Below are 21,912 nucleotides of genomic sequence, written 5' to 3' on the forward strand. Positions count from 1 at the left end.
CAATTTTTCCATGGATGGGGTGGTGGTGGGAGATGGTTTCGGGATGAAACTGTTCCACCTCAGATCATCAGGCAGTAGATGCAGCCTAGATCCTTGGCATGTGCAGTTCACAAAAGGGTTCGTGGTCCTATGAGAATCTAATGCTGCTGCTGATCTGACAGGAGGTGGAGCTCAGGTGGTAATGCTCGCTCGCCGCTCACCTTCTCCTGTGTAGCCTGGTTCCCAACAGGCCATGGAACAGTACCAGTCTGAGGCCCAGGGGTTGGGGACCCCTGGCATAGATGACATCTTAGGAAGCAAGATTATATCCAAAGAGAGATGGAGCCTGGGTGCGGTGGCTCATGCTTGTAATCCCAGCACTTTGGGAGGTCAAAGTAGGCGAATCACCTGAGGTCAGGAGTGACCAGCCTGGCCAACATGGTGAAACTCCATCTCTACTAAAAACACAAAAAGTAGCTGGATATGGTGGCACGAGTCTGTAATCCCAACTACTCGGGAATCTGAGGCAGGAGAATCCCTTGAACCCAGGAGGCAGAGGCTGCAGTGAGCTCAGATTGGGCCACTGCACTCCAGCCTGGGATACAGAGTGAGGCTCCATCTCAAACAAACAAACAAAAAACAGAGATGGAGGCCGGGCGCGGTGGCTCACGCCTGTAATTCCAGTACTTTGGGAGGCTAAGGCAGGTGGATCACAAGGTCAGGAGTTCAAGACCAGCCTGGCCAAGATGGTGAAACCCTGTCTCTACTAAGAATACAAAATTAGCCAGGCGTAGTGACATGTGCCTGTAATCCCAACTACTCAGGAGGCTGAGGAAGAGAACTGCTTGAACCTAGGAGGCAGAGGTTGCAGTGAGCCGAGATCGTGTACCACTGCACTCCAGCCTGGGTGACAGACTGAGACTCCGTCTCAAAAAAAAAAAAAAAAAGAACAACCAGAAATGGAGACCAACAAATGCCTGTGTTTGAGGAAGAACCCAGTTATGAGTTAGCAAGAAAAAAAGCTTCCCCAAAGGGGTTAGAAGACAGACTTAAATCTGTAGTCTGCTCTGCTATAGTGCATGTTTTTAAAATTGCAAATTAGTAGGCCGGGCGCAGTGGCTCAAGCCTGTAATCCCAGCACTTTGGGAGGCCGAGACAGGCGGATCACGAGGTCAGGAGATCGAGACCATCCTGGCTAACACGGTGAAACCCCGTCTCTACTAAAAAATACAAAAAACTAGCCAGGCGACGTGGCGGGCGCCTGTAGTCCCAGCTATTCGGGAGGCTGAGGCAGGAGAATGGCGTAAACCCGGGAGGCCTGAGCTGAGATCAGGCCACTGCACTCCAGCCTGGGCGACAGAGCAAGACTCCATCTCAAAAAAAAAAAAAAAAAAAAAAAAATTGCAAATTCATTCATTAGTGATTGCTAAATCAGGAAATGATGTCAGTATATCGTAGAAGAACAGCTGGTTCTTAAATTTTTTTTCCAAGCAGGTCAGTATAAATCAATTGGAGGAAGCATTCTCATACTTAAAAAGAAACTCTTAGCAATATATGAAGATCTTAAGAAAAAAAGCTGAAAATCTATAGATTCGCCTCTCTTTGGTACAAGTAGTGGTAACAATTCAAAAATGGCTATAATTTTCCCTAAATTTAGCTCTCTGGAAAAGTTCAGAGTACTGATGAAGATGCCATGAAAACATTTTCCTCTGTGTTAAAAAAAATCATAATTAGCCAGGCGCAGTGGCTTACCCATATAATCCCAGCACTTTGGGAGGCTGAGGCAGATGGATCACTTGAGGCCAGGAGTTTGAGACCAGCCTGGACAACATGGCAAAACCCCGCCTCTACTAAAAGTACAAAAATTAGCTGGGCATCATCAGTGATAGACTGGATAAAGAAAATGTGGCACATATATACCATGGAACACTATGCAGCCATAAAAAGGAATGAGATCATGTCCTTTGTAGGGACATGGATGAAGCTAGAAGCATCATCCTCAGCAAACTAACACAGGAACAGAAAACCAAGCACTGCATGTTCTTACTCATAAGTGGGAGTTGAACAGTGAAAACACATGGATACAGGGAGGGGAACATCACACACCGGGGCTTATTGGGGGCTGAGGGGCGAGGGGAGGGAACCTAGATGACAGGTCAATAGGTGCAGCAAACCACCATGGCACACGTATACCTATGTAACAAACCTACATGTTCTGCACATGTATCCTGGAACTTAAAGTAAAAAAATTTTTAAAAATTAAAAAAAAAAGTTAGTGGGGCATAGTGGCACACACCTGTAATCCCAGCTATTTGGGAGACTGAGGCAGGAGAATCGCTTGAAACCAGGAGATGGAGGTTGCAGTGAGCTGAGATGGCACTATTGCACTCCAGCCTGAATGACACAGCGAGACTCTGTCCCAAAAAATGTATATATAATTGATGAAGACAACACCCTACACCAGATTTTTATTTTGGAAGCAAATGCCATCAAAGATTTAGCTCTCAAAGGAGGGAGAGAGAGGCCCAAGACTAACTGTAATGTTGGGTGCAAATGCCGGTGCTGATTTTACAAGGTTACTGTTTTTATTGCTCTCGATGTTATTGCTATGGTTGGTATTGTTTTTGTTGGTAGTTTGATTACAAAGTTATATAAGTTTTTAGTGATCTATTACAATTCTTTTCCCCTAGGTCCTTTTATTTTTATTGTACAGTTTTGCAGAATGTGTGATTTTTCAGAAACAAATACATAGATAAAGGAGAAATGCCTATACTTTTTTTTTTTTTTTTTTTTTTGGAGACAGAGTCTCTTTCTGTTGCTCAGGCTGGAGTGCAGTGGCATGATCTTGGCTCACTGCAGCCCTCCTGGGCTCAAGTGATTCTCATGCCTCAGCCTCCCAAGTAGCTGGGATTATAGGCACGTGCCACCATGCCCGGCTAATTTTGTATTTTTAGTAGAGACGGGGTTTCACCATGTTGACCAGATTAGTCTCGAACTCCTGACCTCAGGTGATCCACCTCCCTCAGCCTCTCAAAGTGCTGGGATTACAGGTGTGAGTCACTGCGCCTGGCCAGAAACGCCTATATTTTGAAGGAAGACCTCTCTAATCAACAGTTTTCACACTGTAGTATGCATATGAGAATCCTTAAAAATGCAGATTCCCAAATCTTAGCCCCAGCAACTGATTATATAAAGTTGAAATGGGACAGAAAAATCACAGTCCACAGATCTACCAAATGTCTCCAAGGCCTCACCTACTAGCCCTCAGTGCCTTCTCCCCAGTGAGGCAAAAGCACGAAGGGAGTCAGAGGGAGGCTCCCTGCTGACATTCGGGAGTCAGAGGCATTTGCAATGGTATTCCCTCTCACCTTGATGGTGATGTGCCCGTGGACATTTTCCATTTCTCCCAGCATGGCTGATATCAAGGAGGACTTCCCAGAGCCGACAGGCCCCATCACAGCCACAAGTTGGCCTGGCATAATGTCCAGGTTCACACTGAAAGAGAGGAATGTCTTTGAAGGAGATAGCAGGGGTTGGGTATTAAAGAGTAGCTCAAGTCACTTCTCTGAGTCTCCACGAAGTCTGGTATTAGGAGATTTCCCCTCAAGATTGGAAAATTTGCCTTGGATATACAAGACCCCAAAGTGCTTCTTTAATACTTTTTCTTTTTGTTTTTTCTTAGCTCTAAAAGGCTAGAGAATGAGCCCCAATGAGCCCTAATTTATCCAACTCATCTGTAAGCTGTTTGTGCCAAATGTGCATTTCCAATGATAACATTCTCCTAGAACGAACATGGTTACCCGTTGAACAAGACCCTATTGGGGGCCTGGAGACCTGGCTTGGTTCAAGTCCCAACCCTGACGCTGCTGGGCTGTGTCATCTTGGAAGGTCACTTCCTTTGGACTAAGGACCCCTCCTTTCTTACTAATGGGTTTGGACTAGATTAACATTTCCCAAATTGAGCTGCTAAATGTGTCACCTGGAACATTTGCTGAAAGTAGATTCCCTGGCCTTTCTCCTGAATATCTGACTGTATCTGGCTGGGTAGGGGCCCACACTGGAACTGGTTCCTGGAAACTCTGTGTGCCAGCCCTGTTATTTGAGTTTCTAGAACACTAGGAACATTAGGAACTTGTTCACAGTCTTTCTGAATCTGCCCATTGAGCTGAATTTCTTCCAGACCTATAACAGTATGGTGGAAGCCCTGCCCAGTTTCCTCTCTGGAAAGGGAAACTGCTGGGTTAGGAGGGTTCAGAGCAGATGCTCCTGCCCCTAGCTCATCGTGGGGCTAGCTCTGGAGTCCATGTTAAAGACTATAGGAACAAGATAGAGGAGTGGGAAGTCAGGAGTATAGTAAGGAGATAATAAGACATGCTCAGTTGTCCGAGATCGCGCCACTGCACTCTAGCCTGGGTGACAGAGCAAAACTCCGTCTCAAAAAAAAAAAAAAAAAAAAAAAAAAAAAAAAAAAAAGATGTGCTCAGTTGTGAAGAAAGAAAGATATGGCCTATTCAGGCCCCTGGTGTACTCTGTGCTGTGCTCAGTGGATGAACTGGGTGTGCTATTACACATGGTGCTTAAGAGACACACTATGTGCAGAAGATTCACACTAAGGAGCCAGATTCCAATGTTCCTGATTGCTATTCTTGGATGAATGAACTTATACTGAATTCAGGTTCTTGTGTTTATCTTCTACCATACCCAGAGACGTGGCCACCTGCCAACACTGCACCACCTCCATCCACAATCTGCACACACAAATGTCTTCATGGGATCACAGCTGGATATTCATGGTCCCATAGTAGGAAAGCAGGGTGGCAAATACAGTTATCAGGGGAAGGGGCTGAGAACCTTGGCTTTCAGCTCATCTCTCCAGGGGTTTGTCCTGCACTGGTATCTAACTGAAGACACGCACATAACTCAATTACCCATGTATTCTATTACACGGAATTTTCTGAGAATCGGCCAGGCAGTGAGAATGCTAAAGAACATTAGGGTGGAAAGAAGGCAACTCACTCTCGGATTGTGGCTTCCATATCACGTTCCCAGGTAAAGGAGGCCTCAGAAAACTGCACGGCTTTGTCTGTTGAGAAAAAGTCCTCTTTTGGTCAAATGTACGTCCCCATGTGACTGTCTGCCCTTTCTCAGCCCTCGTGTGTCTCCGCTTTCTCCATCAGCACCCGGGATTGTTTCTGCTAAGTGCTGGCTCCTATGCTAACAGGAGGCAAATGAAATCTCCTAGAATGAGACCAGAAGTGGCCTGCATATGAAGTCCTTTTTTTTTTTTGAGTCATGGTCTCACTTTGTCACCCAGACTGGAGTGCAGTGGTGCAATCTCGGCTGACTGCCGCCTTGACTTTCCAGGCTCAAGAGATTCTCCTTCTTCAGCCTCCAGGTAGATGGGACTACAGGCATGCACCACCATGCCCCGCTAATTTTTGTATTTTTAGTAGAGACAGTTTCGTCATGTCACCCAGGCTAGTTTCCAACTCATGGACTCAAGCAATCTGCCCGGCTCAGCCTCCCAAAGGCCTGGGATTACAGGCCACTGTGTCCAGCTTAAAGTCCTTTTTTTTTCTTTTTGTTTCATTTTGTTTTTTTAGATGCAGTTTCACTCCTGTCACCCAGGCTGGAGTGCAATGGTGCAATCTCAGCTCACCGCAACCTCTACCTCCCAGGTTCAAGTGATTCTCCTGCCTCAGCCTCCCGAGTAGCCAGGATTACAGACATGTGCCACCACACTCAGCTAATTTTGTATTTTTAGTAGAGACGGGGTTTCTCCATGTTGGTCAGGCTGGTGTCAAACTCCTGACCTCAGGTGATCCGCCTGCCTCGGCCTCCCAAAATGCTGGGATTACAGGCGTGAGCCACTGTGCCCGGCTGAAGTTCTTTTTGATTCAGAACTCCCAAGCCTACTGGAAGGCCAGATTCCTGACCTACGCATACTCTGGGTATACTCTCAGGCCCTCTGTTGCCCAGTCCCCTTGTATGAATTCCACCTCCATATATAAATCCTCCCCACCATGGATTCCAGTCCTACTGCCCACTCTGGCCATGGTTGGCCCCCAACCTTTAAACCTTCAGAATCTGAGTATTCTTTCACTCTAGGCTACCTTCCCAATCCCACACACTTGGCTCCATCCTGACTTCTGCTTTCTGGATCCTTTACAGGATTCCCTGCTTATCCTCAGAAGAGCTGGCCCAGCTTTATTTAGCAATCTAGTTGAGCAATCTGCTGTAAGTGTAAACATAATTCAAGTAAGAACAGTATGTATCTTATGCAAGCATAGGCTCAAGACAAATCTCCAAGCTCTCTTTCAGTTTGCTGCTGCTAAGTTCTTGCATTATCAAAATTCTGGCACCAACACTGCGAATAAGTTTGGGAAGCGACTTCCAAATTTATTTACCAAAATTGCAGTCATGTCGAATGGCAGATGTGTCCAAGTCATCCCCTCCCAAGTACTTCTCCAGCCGCTCTGTGGAAACACCGGCCTAGAGAAGGACACAAAGGATCTCAAGAATTAAAGTCAGTAACAAGCACAAGCAGAGAGATTTTGACTTTGTCATTAGCCCATGATTTTCTATTTGCCACAGCTGGCCTCTCCTAAGCTCCACCAAACTCAGCCCTGGAAGCTATCCCACCATAGACAGATGGAAGTGGGTGCTCTATTTCAGTCCTTTAGCAAACTCATGGAGTTCAACTCCTCTGCTCTCTCCAGTCGTTGGCCCTAATTCCAGAAACTACGTACCTGCCTTCTAAGACAAAAACTTAACTTCTATCTGGTTCTAGTAACTAGGCCTTCTCATCAGTCTACTGCCTGTCTGGTGACCTTCCTCTGCAGCTCTGGTACTTGCCGCATATCAGTGGCTATGCTCAGGTAGATGAGATTGGTATAATTATCCTCATTTTATAGTTAGATAAACTGGGGCTCAGAAAACTCATGATTTTATTAAGGTCAAACCACTGGTCTCCAGAAATCAAACAGATCTCTCTCTCTTGAAAGTTTACCAGCAAAAGTTAGACATGGGATGGGATAGCCAGTCATTCTGGACTCCAAGGCTCTTAACCAGAGATAGGCAGTCATCAGCGAGAGTGCCGACCTACCTGGAGCATGGAGGAGATCATCATGGGAAGCATGCTCAGGGGAAAGCGCAGGATGTTGAAGAGAGTAATGGAGGTGAAGGCCTTTTGTGCATCCAAAATATTGTTGCTATCCACCAGGACATAAACAGAAAATGTGACCACAGATACCTGGAAAGGGCAAGGTCATAAGCAATTTATTCCTAAAAGGGACAAAGCAGCATTGTGCTAGGTTTCAGGAGCACCGTATATCAGAGCTAAAGGCGCCTTGAGGGTGATCCAGCCTCTTCATGTACAGATGAGAAAACTGAGCCCAGGAGAGGAGGAAATATCTTCCCCAAGGTCACAAGGTCAATTAATGGATTACTAGGACCAGAGTTCAGGTCTCCTGGATCCTTTATCAGTGTTCCATCCACTATAGACCTACACCACCTTCCAAAAAAGACAAGAAAGCCTCCTAAGCCAAACCTTCCCGATACCACATGCTTGCTGTGCATCTTGAAAAGTTGCTCTGGGCTGCCAGACCACCATACAGTACATGAAGGTGAAACTAGAGCTGGGGGTGTGGGACAAAGGAGGAAAAGCAGCATGGGGCGGTGAGAGGGACAAGTCCCCTGGATCTCGCGGTCAGGCCTAGAGGTGCCAGCTAGTCTATCAAAAGTGAACTTCCTTTTCAGGAAGCTGATGCAGGTCCAGGTGAACACCCAGGCGAATGCCCATGGACCCCTCTGCTACTCACCAGGACTGGAGTTAACTGGAAGATGAACATTACTACACATTGTAGTTGACTAAAGGCCAGCAGGTTCTTGAGCTCTTTCTTTCGGAGGTTTTGGACTTGGTCTCTGAATGAAGGTTCCCAGGCAAAATATTTCAGGATCTAATAAGTTGAAAAAAAATACAGCTCACATGATTGTCCCCGAAAGGGCACCAGGTGTATCCGATCCACCCATGTTTCAGGATATAGTCCCCAAAATGTGGGGAATAGAAATCCAGATTATAAAGTATGATTACAGAAAGGTAGCTTGTATTTGTTGACAACCTACTATGTACAAAGCATTTTAAATACATTATCTCACTTTATAACAACCTTAGTATGACTAACTGTTCTAGTTTGCCTGGGACTAAAGGGCTGCCCAGAACACAGGCCTTCCAGTACTAAGACTTAAAAAGTTCTGGGCAAATCGAGGTGAGTTAGTCACATTACATTTGTGGAGTTATTATCTTCATTTAAATGATAAGGAAACAAGCTGAGAGAGGCAAGGGAACCTTCCCAAACTTTTGGCAAGTTAAACCACCCAGTGGTAGAGCTGAGATTCAAAACCAGCTCTCCTTTTAGTTTTGCCACATTAACAGAAGGACATATCAGAGCTCTGTGTGGAGAATTAACAAGGAGTTAAAAGGGGGCTCTGTTTTATTTTTAAGAAGTTTAGGATAATGTTAAGCTGTATTAATTCAAAACAATATTCAGTTAAAAGAAATCATTGGTCACCTCTGGAGGATGAAATGCATTATCATGAAAGCTGGTAAATGGAGGGGAAGAAGCAAAAATTTATTCTGCCTATCCCATACTAACTTCATTTTAGGGTAAACAACAAGTTGATGAAAGATAATAATTCTTCATAAAATTCCAGCTAATCAATGTCAAGGGAATAATAGAATTAAAACATTTCACTCTTTTGCAGTTCCTAATGAAATAACAGACCTAGGCCATGATCATAAAATTCTTACAATAGTGTTTTTCACCTTGGTGGCATATTAGAATCACCTAGGGAACTTAAAAAAATATACATGTCTGGGCCTCGCTCCCAAAGAGTCCAATTTAAATGGTTTGAAGTAGGCCCCCAGCCTCAGTGGGTTTTACAAACTTCAAATTTCTCAGGTGATTCTAATGTGCTGCCAGCATCACAAACTACCGCTCTAGTGAAAGACTAGCAGGAAACCTTGTAAAGGATGGATCAGGCTGACACTGCCTGGGCCCACTCAAGTCATCATCGCTGCAGTTTGGAAGCACACAGCACCACTTGAAAGCAACCTGGTACTCCTACCCCCAAATGAACTCTAAATCAATCAAACCTTTAGATCTAACTATGAATTTACAGGAAATAAGACAAATAACTTAGTTTTTTTGGAATGACCAAGACAAACACACACACACACACACACACACACACACACACAGAAACTGTTGTAGATTAAAATCACTATCAATTAAATACCATACCATGCATGGACATTTTTTGGGTCCTTATTCAACCTAACCAACAGCAAAACAAACAAACAAAAGGCACGTATGAGGCAAATGGAGAATTTTGATGGTATCAAAGAATGTTAATTTTTTTTTTTGTAGGTATGATAATGGTATTGTGTCTATATTTTAAAAATAAGTCCTTCTTTTAGAGATACATACACAGTATTTATGAATGAAAGGACAAGATCTCTGAGATTTGCTTTAAAATAATCAAGCAAGTGTGAGGGGAGTGGGTTTATAGATGAAACTAGTTAGGGCATGCTGATAATTCCTGGAGCTGGGTGAAAAGTTCGTAGGGGTTCATGATAGTCTCTATTTTTCTATATGTTTAAAAACTTCTACAGTAAAGTGTCAAAAACAAAACAAGCTATTTAGGGTGAATAAATAGAAATAGAGGTTCAACAGAGGACCTGAGAGGGACAGGAGGACATGAAACAAAAGTCATGTGACACAACTGGCCGAGAAGCAGGAATCCATCACCTCTACCAGGGTTTGCGAAGGTCAAGAGAGCCGCTGCTTCTGTCCTTACCCACAGAGAGCCACCTACGCTCAGATTCTCACCTTAATTCCACTAAGAATCTCATTCATGATCTTTAAACGTTTGTCTTTATTCTTCATATTTTTGACCTGCCAGGAAAAAAGCAAAAGAAAAACAATATACGCTTCCATGAGAGAGGGCTCAGGTTTGCTGCAGACGTCAGGCCTCACTGCTACTTTGTGACTGTCACTTAGTAAGAACTTGAGGTGCCCAGTGATGGGATTCACCACCCTCCACTCTCTTTGCCCACTCCGTTCCTGCTACACCCATCTTCTTTCTGATCCTTGCTTGTGCCAAGCTTGTTTCTGCCCCATAGCCCTTGCCTGACTGTACCCAGCTCCCAGGCTGTTCTTCCCCTGCCCTTCCCAAGGCTTTCTCCTTTACAATCAGGCTTGTGTCATTCAGAGTTCAGCTTAAATGTCCACTCCCCAAGAGGTCTTCCCTGAACTCATTGAAAATAGCCACCCATTCACTCACTATCTCATCACCCTGTTGAATTCTCTGTATAACACTTATCATGATCTGATATTTTTCTTCTTTGTATATTGCCTGTCTCTCCACCATCCCACCAGGTAGAATGTAAGATCCATGAGAACAGGAGCCCTAACTCACTACTGTGTTCTCAGAGAAGTAAGATATGCAAGAAATATTTTCTTTTTTTTTTTTTTTTTTTTTTTTTTTTGAGACGGAGTCTCGCTCTGTCGCCCAGGCTGGAGTGCAGTGGCCGGATCTCAGCTCACTGCAAGCTCCGCCTCCCGGGTTCGGGCCATTCTCCTGTCTCAGCCTCCTGAGTAGCTGGGACTACAGGCGCCCGCCACCTTGCCCGGCTAGTTTTTTGTATTTTTTAGTAGAGACGGGGTTTCACCGTGTTAGCCAGGATGGTCTCGATCTCCTGACCTAGTGATCCGCCCATCTCGGCCTCCCAAAGTGCTGGGATTACAGGCTTGAGCCACCGCGCCCGGCCTGCAAGAAATATTTTCAAAACAATTATTTGTAACTTGAATGCAAAACAAATGAGTGAATAAATCATATACATTGTCAAGTCCACCCACCCAACCTGTGAATTCTGGCAGGACTGAGGACACTGTCCACATGGAACCCTCCCACCTGGTGGTAGCGGGATGATTGCCAAGGCTCAGGCTGAAATTTGGATCACTCAGGCGACTGTTCTCTATGGTTGATTTAGATTGCTGTAACGGAGAAGCAGGGCCCCAAATCACTGTTACTAGGGCAGCCCAGCAGAGCAAGAGGGAAGAATTATGTGCAGCATCTCCGGGGCAGCCCTTCCTTCTCCAGTCAGGCTCTTCCCTCTAACATGAATGCAGGGGAGTGTATATAAACCCTAAGAGTCATCAGAAGATGAAAAGGGAACTCAGAGAAAGCCAAGTACACTTGAGATGGTAGAAAGTCTTCTACCAGCTTTGACTTGCCCAAACTCCCATTAAGAATTAGAGTAGAGTAAGAAAAAGGGTTTACACTTTAAAGAAAGCATATATTTTTCCGGGTGACTCTTTCTTTACCTGAATGGTCCTACTCTTGGTGGACAGTATCGCATTAATTGGGATTACAAGCACCATCACCCCAACACCTGCTAAGACTGAGGGTCCCAACTCTCTCCATAGGAAGAAGATGGATAAGACAATCTGTAGAACACTTGACCACAGCAAGTGTATGAAGTTGGTCACATCCATGAGCTTCTGGGCATCCACAGACATCAGGTTCACTGTTTCTCCAACGGTGTACTCCTTCCTGGCCAAGTTGGATAGGGTCAATGCCTAAAGATAAAGATTGAAATTGGGACCCAATGACAAAGCCAGGGATACTAGGGAGTAGAAGAAGCAGCTCAGGAAGTGAGATTACAATGGAAGGATGTGCTCCCTATGGACATAGCTTCTCCAAGGCACTGTGACTTCTTGCCTCCAAATCTTATACATGGTGTTCTCTCATTCTTGACCACTCTTTCTTCCTATTCCCACCTTCCTCCAACCCTACACATCCACACACTTCTTTGCCCAAAAAACTCCTATTTATCCTTTGGTGTCAGCCGAGATGTAACTTCTTGTGAGAAAACCACCCTGACTACAAAGTTGGGATTAGATACTCATCCTGTGTACTCTCATAATATCCTGAGCTTACCGTTGTCATTACATTCATCACAATGAACCATAATTACCTTGTTTTTTTTCTGTTTCTCCACTAGATGTAAACTCTGTGAGGATGAGGGCATCTATCTATTTCAATACTATATTATGTGGCACATAGTAGAGAATCAAATACTGAAGGATGGAAGAAAAGGAGGGATGGATGGATGGAAGGAGAGAGGGAGGAAAGGAAGGAGGGAACCAGCATGTATTGATTTTGACCTCAGAAACTTTTGATATGGCAACGTTATTTGGAGTCATACTCTTATGAAGAGGTTGCAACAATTCCCAAGAAGGACAGAGAATTTAGAATGAAGAGAAAAACTTCAGACTTCATACTTTGAAGTAAAATGACTTTTGTAGGCCGGGCACAGTGGCTCACACCTGTAATCCTAGCACTTTGGGAGGACGAGGCAGACAGATCACCTGAGGTCGGGAATTCAAGACCAGCCTGGCCAACACGGCGAAACCCCATCTCTATCAAAAATACAAAAATTAGCTGGGCATGGTGGTGGGCGCCTGTAATCCCAGCTGCTCGGGAGGCTAAGGCAGGAGAATTGCTGGAACCTGGGAGGCGGAGGTTGCAGCGAGCCGAGATTGTGCCACTGCACTCCAGACTGGGCTACAGAGCGAGACTCTGTCTCAAAAAATAAAGTAAAATAAAAGACTTTTGTATTGTCAGGATTTTTCAGGCACTGTCTAGATGCCTGGTCTTGTAGTATGGGCTTCCTGTTCTCATGTTAGCGAGGTCAGGAGGTTGATAGCCACAAGTCTGTCACTTGCAACAATGCCTTGCACAAATGTATCAGAGTACTGAAACCAACTTGCACTATGCCACCAAGGCACCATCTGGAGTAGGCTGCATCTTTCTATAAGAAGGAGAGCCACCTTGTAATTCCCAGAAAGACAGTGTACGGGCTACAAGTGGCCCATACTACTTCCATCTCCTCCTAGAAGCACTACTGCCATCTTAATCCACCAATACATTCTTTGGAACATATCAGGATTCTTGGCTGTACAGTAAAAAGAGGAAAGTTTTCTAAAATGTTGGACCACCAAGGTTCTAGAGGAATCAGCCCACTGCTATGCCTTCCTTTTGGTATGGAAGAGGGAAAAACAAAAAACAACTAACAACATCTAATTGCCCTTCAAGGTAATCACTATACATTTCTATTTTCAGTAAATTTAGTCCCAGTACACATCTCAAAATAATAAGAGCTATTTACGACAAACCCACAGCCAATATCATACTGAATGGGCAAAAACTGGAAGCATTCCCTTTGAAAACTGGCACAAGACAGGGATGCCCTCTCTCACCACTCCTATTCAACATAGTGTTGGAAGTTCTGGCCGGGGCAATCAGGCAGGAGAAAGAAATAAAGGGTATTCGATTAGGAAAAGAGGGAGTCAAATTGTCCCTGTTTGCAGATGACATGATTGTATATTTAGAAAACCCCATCGTCTCAGCCCAAAATCGCCTTAAGTTGATAAGCAGCTTCAGCAAAGTCTCAGGATACAAAAATCAATATGCAAAAATCATAAGCATTCCTATACGCCAATAACAGACAAACAGAGAATCAAATCATGAGTGAACTCCCATTCACAATTCCTTCAAAGAGAATAAAATACCCAGGAATCCAACTTACAAGGGATGTGAAGGACCTCTTCAAGGAGAACTACAAACCACTGCTCAACGAAATAAAAGAGGACACAAATGGAAGAACATTCCATGCTCATGCATAGGAAGAATCAATATCGTGAAAATGGCCATACTGCCCAAGGTAATTTATAGATTCAATGCCATCCCCATCAAGCTACCGATGACTTTCTTCACAGAATTGGAAAAAATTACTTTAAAGTTCATATGGAACCAAAAAAGAGCCCACATTCCCAAGACAATCCTAAGCCAAAAGAACAAAGCTGAAGGCATCATGCTACCTGACTTCAAACTATACTACAAGGCTACAGTAACCAAAACAGCATGGTAGTGGTACCAAAACAGAGATATAGATCAATGGAACAGAACAGAGCCCTCAGAAATAATACCACACATCTACAACCATCTGATCTTTGACAAACCTGACAAAAACAAGAACAAAAATTAATTCAAAATGGATTAAAGACTTAAATGTTAGACTTAAAACCATAAAAATCCTAGAAGAAACCTAGGCAATACCATTCAGGACATAGGCATGGGCAAGGACTTCATGTCTAAAACACCAAAAGCAAAGGCAACGAAAGCCAAAATTGACAAATGGGATCTAATCAAACTGAAGAGCTTCTGCACAGCAAAAGAAACCACCATCAGAGTGAACAGGTAACCTACAGAATGGGAGAAAATTTTTGCAATCTACCCATCTGACAAAGGGCTAATATCCAGCATCTACAAAGAATTTAAACAAATTTACAAGAAAAAAATCAAACAACCCCACCAAAAAGTGGGCAAAATATATGAACAGACACTTCTCAAAAGAAGACATTTATGCAGGCAACAGACACATGAAAAAATGCTCATTGTCACTGGCCATTAAAGAAATGCAAATCAAAACCACAATGAGATACCATCTCATGCCAGTTAGAATAGTGATCATTAAAAAGTCAGGAAACAACCGGTACTAGAGAGGATGTGGAGAAATAGGAACACTTTTACACTGTTGGTGGGACTGTAAACTAGTTCAACCATTGTGGAAGACAGTGTGGCAATTCCTCAAGAATCTAGAACTAGAAACACCATTTGATCCAGCCATCCCATTACTGGGTATATATCCAAAGGATTATAAATCATGCTGCTATAAAGACACATGCACACGTATGTTTATTGAGGCACTATTCACAATAGCAAAGACTTGGAACTAACCCAAATGTCCATCAATGATAGACTGGATTAAGAAAATGTAGCACATATACACCATGGAATACTATGCAGCCATAAAAAAGGATGAGTTCATGTCCTTTGTAGGGACATGGATGAAGCTGGAAACCATCATTCTGAGCAAACTATTGCAAGAACAGAAAACTAAACACTGCATGTTCTCATTCATAGGTGGGAATTGAACAATGAGAACACTTGGACACAGGATGGGGAACATCACACACCTGGGCCTGTTGTGGGGTTGGGGAGAGGGAAGGGATAGCATTAGAAGATATACCTAATGTAAATGACGGGTTAATGGGTGCAGCACACCAACATGGCACATGTATACATATGTAACAAACCTGCACATGGTGCACATGTACCCTAGAACTTAAAGTATAATAATTTAAAAAATCAATCAATAAATAAATTTAGTCCCAGTAGCCCTTGTCTGGGGACAACTCCTGGCTTTGTGATTGTAGGCATTGAAATTATCTAAGCCTTATTTTTCTCCATAAAATAAGGATAATGTACTTATTTCACAGGGCAATAGCCCTGTGAATTGATAGTAAATGTAAAAAATGTTTCATAAGTAGTGAAGCATTGTCTAAACATATAAATTAGTAATTTTCTTCCACTCTTCTAATAGTGATATTTATTTGAATAAAAGTATCATTGAGGGTTCTATTTTATAAATCTCTTTATTGATTGTAACAGTTGCAAAACCTGGAATATTAAGAATCAAAATAGTGTGAATGAATAATCACAATTATGAAAAAATTGTAGAAGTGTACTTTACTAGCAATGGCTGAAATAGGCTGGTTAGTGACCTCATAACCTGTAAAGCAGCAGAAACTCAGTATCTCCAGAAGGAATAAGGAGATTGTAAAAATCAACTGGAGGAAGACAAATTCCAGTAGGGGGGTATCTGGGAGTTCAAAGGACGTGACCAGACTTCTGATCTAAAGACACTTGGATTATCTGCCACTGTCTCTCAACGAGCCAACATCTACTCAGGGAAGACAAAGACAAAGTGTTGTTTCTAGAGAGGAAAGCAAAGGAGAAAAGTAGGAACTGTAATAGAGAAGTCACCATGATGGAACTTTGCCGTGATGGAATAAAAAAAGGAAGAGAGTCAACTAGTGTTCCGACCTATAAAAAAATTGGAACCTATCTCCTCAGGGATGAATTTTCTCCTCAAGTCTGTAGTCACTGATCATAACTACTGTATTTTCATTTCTCAAGGAACAAAATGGGACTTCATCTTGGTATGGAGGACATGAGGAACATACAGTTGCCTTGAGAAAGTTAACCCTCAAAAACAATGTATCGGCCAGGCGCTGTGGCTCATGCCTGTAATCCCAGAGGTGGGCGGATCATGAGGTCAGGAGATGGAGACAATCCTGGCTAACACGGTAAAACCCCGCCTCTACTAAAAATACAAAAAATGAGCTGGGCATGGTGGCATGCGCCTGTAGTCCCAGCTACTCAGGAGGCTGAGGCAGGAGAATCACTTGAACCCAGGAGGCGGAGGTTGCAGTGAGCCAAGATTGCACAACTGCACTCTAGCCTGGGCAACAGAGCAAGACTCCGTCTCAAAAACAACAATAACAACAACAACAACAGAAACAACAACAAACCACCACCACCAACAACAAAAAAAACCAATGTATCAGAGGGAAGATGAACAAAATCATCTTAAGGAAAAGAAAAAGCTTCCAGGTCTGCAGAACTCAGTAATCAGCATGAATGTATTTACAAATTGAAAAAAGAAGTCAGGCAGAGGAGGGTTGGGTTAGCGCTAAAGGTTAGAAAAAGAAGTTGCTAGGTGAAATTTGGTCTGGGGAGATGGAGCTCCGGCAAGATTGCAATTTGAGATGGATACAACAGGTCTCTGAGCTGGGTTTCATTAAGTATTTGAGTTGAATGTTGGTGGTTTTAAGAGTTTGACCCTTCACCAGCTTCTTTTCTGACCTTATATTCTTTTCCAAGGCATTTTACCTTGTCAAGAGACGCAGGAAGAGGTGGATGGGTAGCCAAGCCTTCAGGGCTGCAAGGTGGATCCTGAGCACCAGAACAGCTTGCAAGCTTCTCCCTGGGGAGTACCTTTTCCCTCCTGGCCTCTCCACCCATTGTTTGTGAACACACTTCTCATAATCTAATTTCCAAAGAAACATCTAACGGAGGCTGTATGGTCAAAATTAAGTGTTGAGATGAGTTATCATTTCCATCACATTTTCCTCAACCTTGGAATCAATATTCATATTTACCGAGGGGATTTTCTTTGGTGATACCTGCCATATTCTGCTTACCTTCTTATATACAGAAGCCATGATAGCTGTCCGTACTTTTACACCCAGCATGAAGCACAGCTGGAAATAACACTGAAGGCAGAAAGACTGAATGAGAGCCGCAGCGAATAAGAGGATTGCACAGAGATATCCAATCCACAGATATGTGTCACGGTCACTTGCAAAGGAGATCAGCAATCTGCCAGAGAAAAGCCAAGTTAGTTATATCCATAAGGCCTCCAAGGACACCTCTCTCCTCATGCACAGCCAGCTAGACTATGCCACCTTTATACTGTAGGTAACAAAAGTGACCAGAATTGTCCAAAGCCTTTGGAAGACCTAAGCTCCACAGTTTCACCAGTGTCCTTTTTGTTTTGTTTTGTTTCTGATACAGGGTCTCGCTCTGTTGTCCAGGCTGGAGTGCAGTAGCAGGATCATAGTTCATTAAGCCTCGAGCTCCTGGGCTTAGGTGATCCTCCCACCTCAGCCTCCTGAATAGCTGGGTTTCAAGCATGTGCCATCACATCCAGCTAATTCTTTTCTTTTGTAGACATGGGGTCTTGTTATGTTGACCAGCCTGGTTTCAAACTCCTGGCCTCAAACAATCCTCCTGCCTCAATCTCCCAAACTGCTGAGATACAGTCATGAGCCACCATGCCTAGCCTGGCGTTCTTGCTTTTACTTGGAGATGAGCAGCAAGAGTGTAGGGTTTATAAGCCATGGCTGTGAGAATGGATAATGAAAGAAATGCTCCACATAGCTGCCACTGCAATGCTTTGTCCCTGTTTTTCCCTGCAGGTGGTTCATTCCATAGATTGTGGCAGATTTTGAAGTCTTGTCAAGATTAACCCGAACCGCCCATGGAAGGCTGTGACAGAGAGATGAAGTCAGTTACTCTCCAGGGGCATGCTGCCCACCCCTTGGGCCTGGCTCAGCCCTTAGCAGTTTAACAAGAAAGAGCCCCTAACGATTACCCGGCCCCCTGTGAGGAGAGAGACATGGAAAAGAGAGAGGCTAAAGTACACATCATCATACATCTTGAAAACTGCCTGCAGTCTTCATGAACACAAGGCTAAGGTGGAAGAAAATGATGAGCATTTTTACAAAATGGGAATTGAAGAAAAGTTCCTGCTTGCATACACGGGGCAAAAAGGAGGGTGGCAGAGGAGGCCCTGAAAGGACCATCTAAGGCCTGAGGACTCACTTCAGCAGCTGAGGACTCACAAACGTGAAGATGTCATTCACTAGCTTCAGTAGGAACGATTTCAGGAGCACTGTGTAGAAAGTTTTGAACAGAGCCTTGATCAACCAGGATTTTGGAACATCTTTTTTGGTCCCAGACTTCTTTTTTTTCTTTTTAATGTCATCCTAGGTACAAAACCAAACAACAGTGTCCACAGAGTTATGTCTGTTCCTGGCCTGAGCAGCTTCAGGATGGTCAGCCTGTGAGCCCCGTGGCCTTCTATGTACAGGTTTTGATCGTCTCTCCCTGGTCTAGTTGCTTCTGCCTTTCTAGCTGCCTGCACTGATCCACTCTCCCACTGCTAATTGATACTTGTAATCTATTTGGGGTTAGAAAACCAGGCAACTAACCTGGTAAGAGTACCATGTAAAAACAGAGACCCATCTGCGTGAGGGCCTGAGGGGCAGTCCTGAGAGCGAAGGGCCTGGGCATGGTGCTGAGAGGCCCTTTCAGTTCTTTTCATGCTTGTGGTTGCTGTGAGATGTTATGGGTTGAACTGTAGCCCTACCCCCAAAAGCTATGTTGAAGCCCTAACCCCCAGTACCTTAAAATGTGCCCTTATTTGGAAATAGGGTCTTTGCAGATGTAACCAAATTAAGATGAGATCACAGGGGCCCTAATGTGGTATAACTGGTATTTTTACAAGAAGAGAAGAGACAGACACAGGGAGAAGATGGTCCTGTGATGGTGGAGGCAGAGATCAGAGTGATGCATCCGGAAGTGAAGGAACGCCAAGGGTTACTGGCAAACACTAGAAGGTGGAAGAGAGGATTCTCCCCTCCAGGTTTCAGTGGGAGCAAGTCTGCTATCTTGATTTCAGCCTCCTGGCCTCCTGAGCTAGGCACAGTACATTTCTGTTTTAAGCTATCCAGTGTGGTACTCTATCATGGCAGCCCTGGGAAACTAACACATGGGGCATTACAACTCAGTCACCAGCCTCTTTGTCTATGCTTTGGCCTCCTCATTACATCCTCCTGAGTCTCATCTTGCCCCAAATTCCAGCTTCTCAGCCTACCAGTGACACTCTCTCACAATGTCTTCCACTGAGGTCCCATCTGATGGGTCTCCCTTGCTGGGACAACTGCCCTGGCTTCCCTTCCAGCTTCTACTCTTGCCCCCAACGATCCATCCTCTGGGGAGTTGCCCAAGTAAGCTCTTTACAACATGAATCCAATCTCATTACTCTCTGCTCAAAACCTTCCACTGGCAATCAGACTTCAGATAAAGTCCAGATTCCTTATCGTGGCCCACAAGGGTCCACACAGCTTAATCCCTGTCCACTTCCTTGAGCCCATCTCACCCCATGCGTACCCTCTCCTGGATCTTCTTGCCATTCCCTGAGTAAGTCAAACGTGTTCCCCTCTCAGCCTCGCATGCCTGCTCCTTCTGACTGGAACACACTTCCCTCTGACTGTCCCTCGGAGGGCCTGATCTCATCATTTGAGTCTCTGTTCAGACATCATCTCCTCTGAGAAGCTTCCCCTGTTACCCTGTCTAAAGTCGCACTTCACTCCAAATACACTACTGCTTTATTTTCTTAATAGCTATTATTACTTTCAAAGAGTAACCTATATATGGGCTTAATACATATTTTCTAGCTCTCAAAAGATGAGCACTCTTTTAGTGCCTGGAATGGTCACTGACACACAGTTGTGTTCAATAAATATTTTCAAGTGAATGAATCAACAAATTGGCTGCTCATGCTAATTTGTACCAAGGTGCAAAATCTAGAAATGCTAAGGTATTATTTTTTTGAAAACCGTATTTCATCATGGAAAATTTCAAAAGTACCTCAAAGGAGAGAGAACAGTACATTACACCCCATGTATCCATCACTAAGGTAGTATTAGTATTGTGAATACCATTAATAATATGCAGTGCACTGAGAAGTATGAAGTGCTGTAAAAATGTAAGGACAGAATCGCCATGATGCTGATGTACTCTTGCCTGAAACATGCAGCGCGCTCACACAGACACTCAAGGGAAAGTTACCAGGACAAGGACATCTTGGCTTTGACTCTGATTCTTGTTCAAGCCAGGCAGCCTGGCTCCAGAGTTCTGCTGGGAGCTCTTCTGCTGCCGTTTCTGGAGTGCCCGCCTGGCTTTCTGCAGCTCTGTCTTCATGTGCGTTTCAAACTTGCTGACTAGTATCTTGGTTTTCATCTCTTCATCAACTTCCCAGACATCTTCGAGTGTCAGAGGATGCTTGTAGCCTTTCAGAATGATGCTGGAACAAGAGCGAATCACAGGGTGAGACCCTCCAGGCTGGGTCAGAGGCTATCTCCACCACTTCTCTCAGAACCTACCTCCAGGTTCTGGGATAGAGGGACAGAAGAATGGGACTAGCCCCATCTCCTGGCCCTTTGAACTTGACAGAGGAGTGGGGAGAGCAGAAAAAGGAACGGACAGGGTCAACAGAATGTGTTAGAAGACAAGAGAAGGGAAAGAGAGCTAAAAGAGCATCACCTTACCCTACTCTTGCTCCTTCCTCCTCAAACACTGGCTGCCTCTCTGCCACTCTGGTATCTCCTTGGGGGCCTCCTTGATGCCCTCAAGAAATAAAGCAGCCCCTGTGGCATCTTTGGTTTTGTGTGTGTGTGTGTGTGTGTGTGTGTGTGTGTGTGTTTCCGAGACAGGAGTCTCACTCTGTTGCCCAGGCTGGAGTGCAGTAGCGCAATCTTGGCTCACTGCAGCCTCTGCCTCCCGGGTTCAAAGTGATTCTCCTGCCTTAGCCTCCCAAGTAGCTGGGATTACAGGTGTGCAACACTCCACACGACTTCTTCTTTTTTTCTGTTGAGATGGAGTTTCAATATTGTCACTAGGCTGGAGTGCAGTGGTGCGACCTCGGCTTGCTGTAAGATCCACATCCCAGGTTCAAGTGATTCTCCTGCCTCAGCCTCCCAAGTAGCTGGAATTACAGGCACACACCACCACGCCTGGCTAATTTTTTATTTTTAGTAGAGACAGGGTTTCACCATGTTGGCCAGGCTGGTCTCAAACTTCTGACAGGTGATCCACCCGCCTCTGCCTCCCAAAGTGCTGAGATTACAGGCGTGAACCAATGCACCTGGCCCCTGGCTAATTTTTGTATTTTTAGTAGAGACGGGGTTTCACCATGTTAGCCAGGCTGTTCTCGAACTCCTGACCTCAAGTGATCCGCCCAACTCAGCCTCCCAAGGTGCTGGGATTACAGGTGTGAGCCACTATGTCCAGCCACTGTGCCATCTCTCTTGATCAGGGCTCTTAGCCAGGAGTTTGAGAATATAGATGGAAAATAAATTATATATATGTTTAGAGACATGGTCTTTCTCTGCCTAGGCTGGAGTGCAGTGACACAACCATAGCTGACTGCAGCCTCAAACTTCTGGGCTCAAGTGATTTTCCTGCCTTGGCTTCCCAAAGTGCTAGGATTACAGTTGTAAACCACCACACTTGGCCTAAATTATATATTATATTGTTATTTGTAATAGCATCTAACTGAAATCTAGCATTTGGAAATCCCATGTTTTCTTTTCTTTCTTTCCTTTTTTTTTGTTG

General features: G+C 44.3%; 1 protein-coding gene across 1 annotated transcript in view; it reads right to left on the reverse strand.

The window, feature by feature from the left end:
* The window catches only part of LOC105478408 (ATP binding cassette subfamily C member 2), a 63,730-nt gene that overhangs the window by 25,762 nt on the left and 16,056 nt on the right, over window positions 1–21,912 (reverse strand). The window contains exons 7-16 of the mRNA XM_011735679.2: window positions 20,368–20,602; window positions 18,337–18,500; window positions 17,154–17,331; window positions 11,367–11,621; window positions 9,870–9,935; window positions 7,800–7,937; window positions 7,085–7,231; window positions 6,387–6,471; window positions 4,996–5,062; window positions 3,348–3,474 (exon numbers count right to left, since the gene is read on the reverse strand). Coding sequence (XP_011733981.2) covers window positions 3,348–3,474; window positions 4,996–5,062; window positions 6,387–6,471; window positions 7,085–7,231; window positions 7,800–7,937; window positions 9,870–9,935; window positions 11,367–11,621; window positions 17,154–17,331; window positions 18,337–18,500; window positions 20,368–20,602 — 1,462 coding nt within the window. The remainder of the gene's footprint in view (window positions 1–3,347; window positions 3,475–4,995; window positions 5,063–6,386; window positions 6,472–7,084; window positions 7,232–7,799; window positions 7,938–9,869; window positions 9,936–11,366; window positions 11,622–17,153; window positions 17,332–18,336; window positions 18,501–20,367; window positions 20,603–21,912) is intronic.

This window comes from Macaca nemestrina, chromosome 9 (genome assembly GCF_043159975.1).
Source record: "Macaca nemestrina isolate mMacNem1 chromosome 9, mMacNem.hap1, whole genome shotgun sequence".
Classification (NCBI taxonomy): Eukaryota; Metazoa; Chordata; class Mammalia; order Primates; family Cercopithecidae; genus Macaca; species Macaca nemestrina.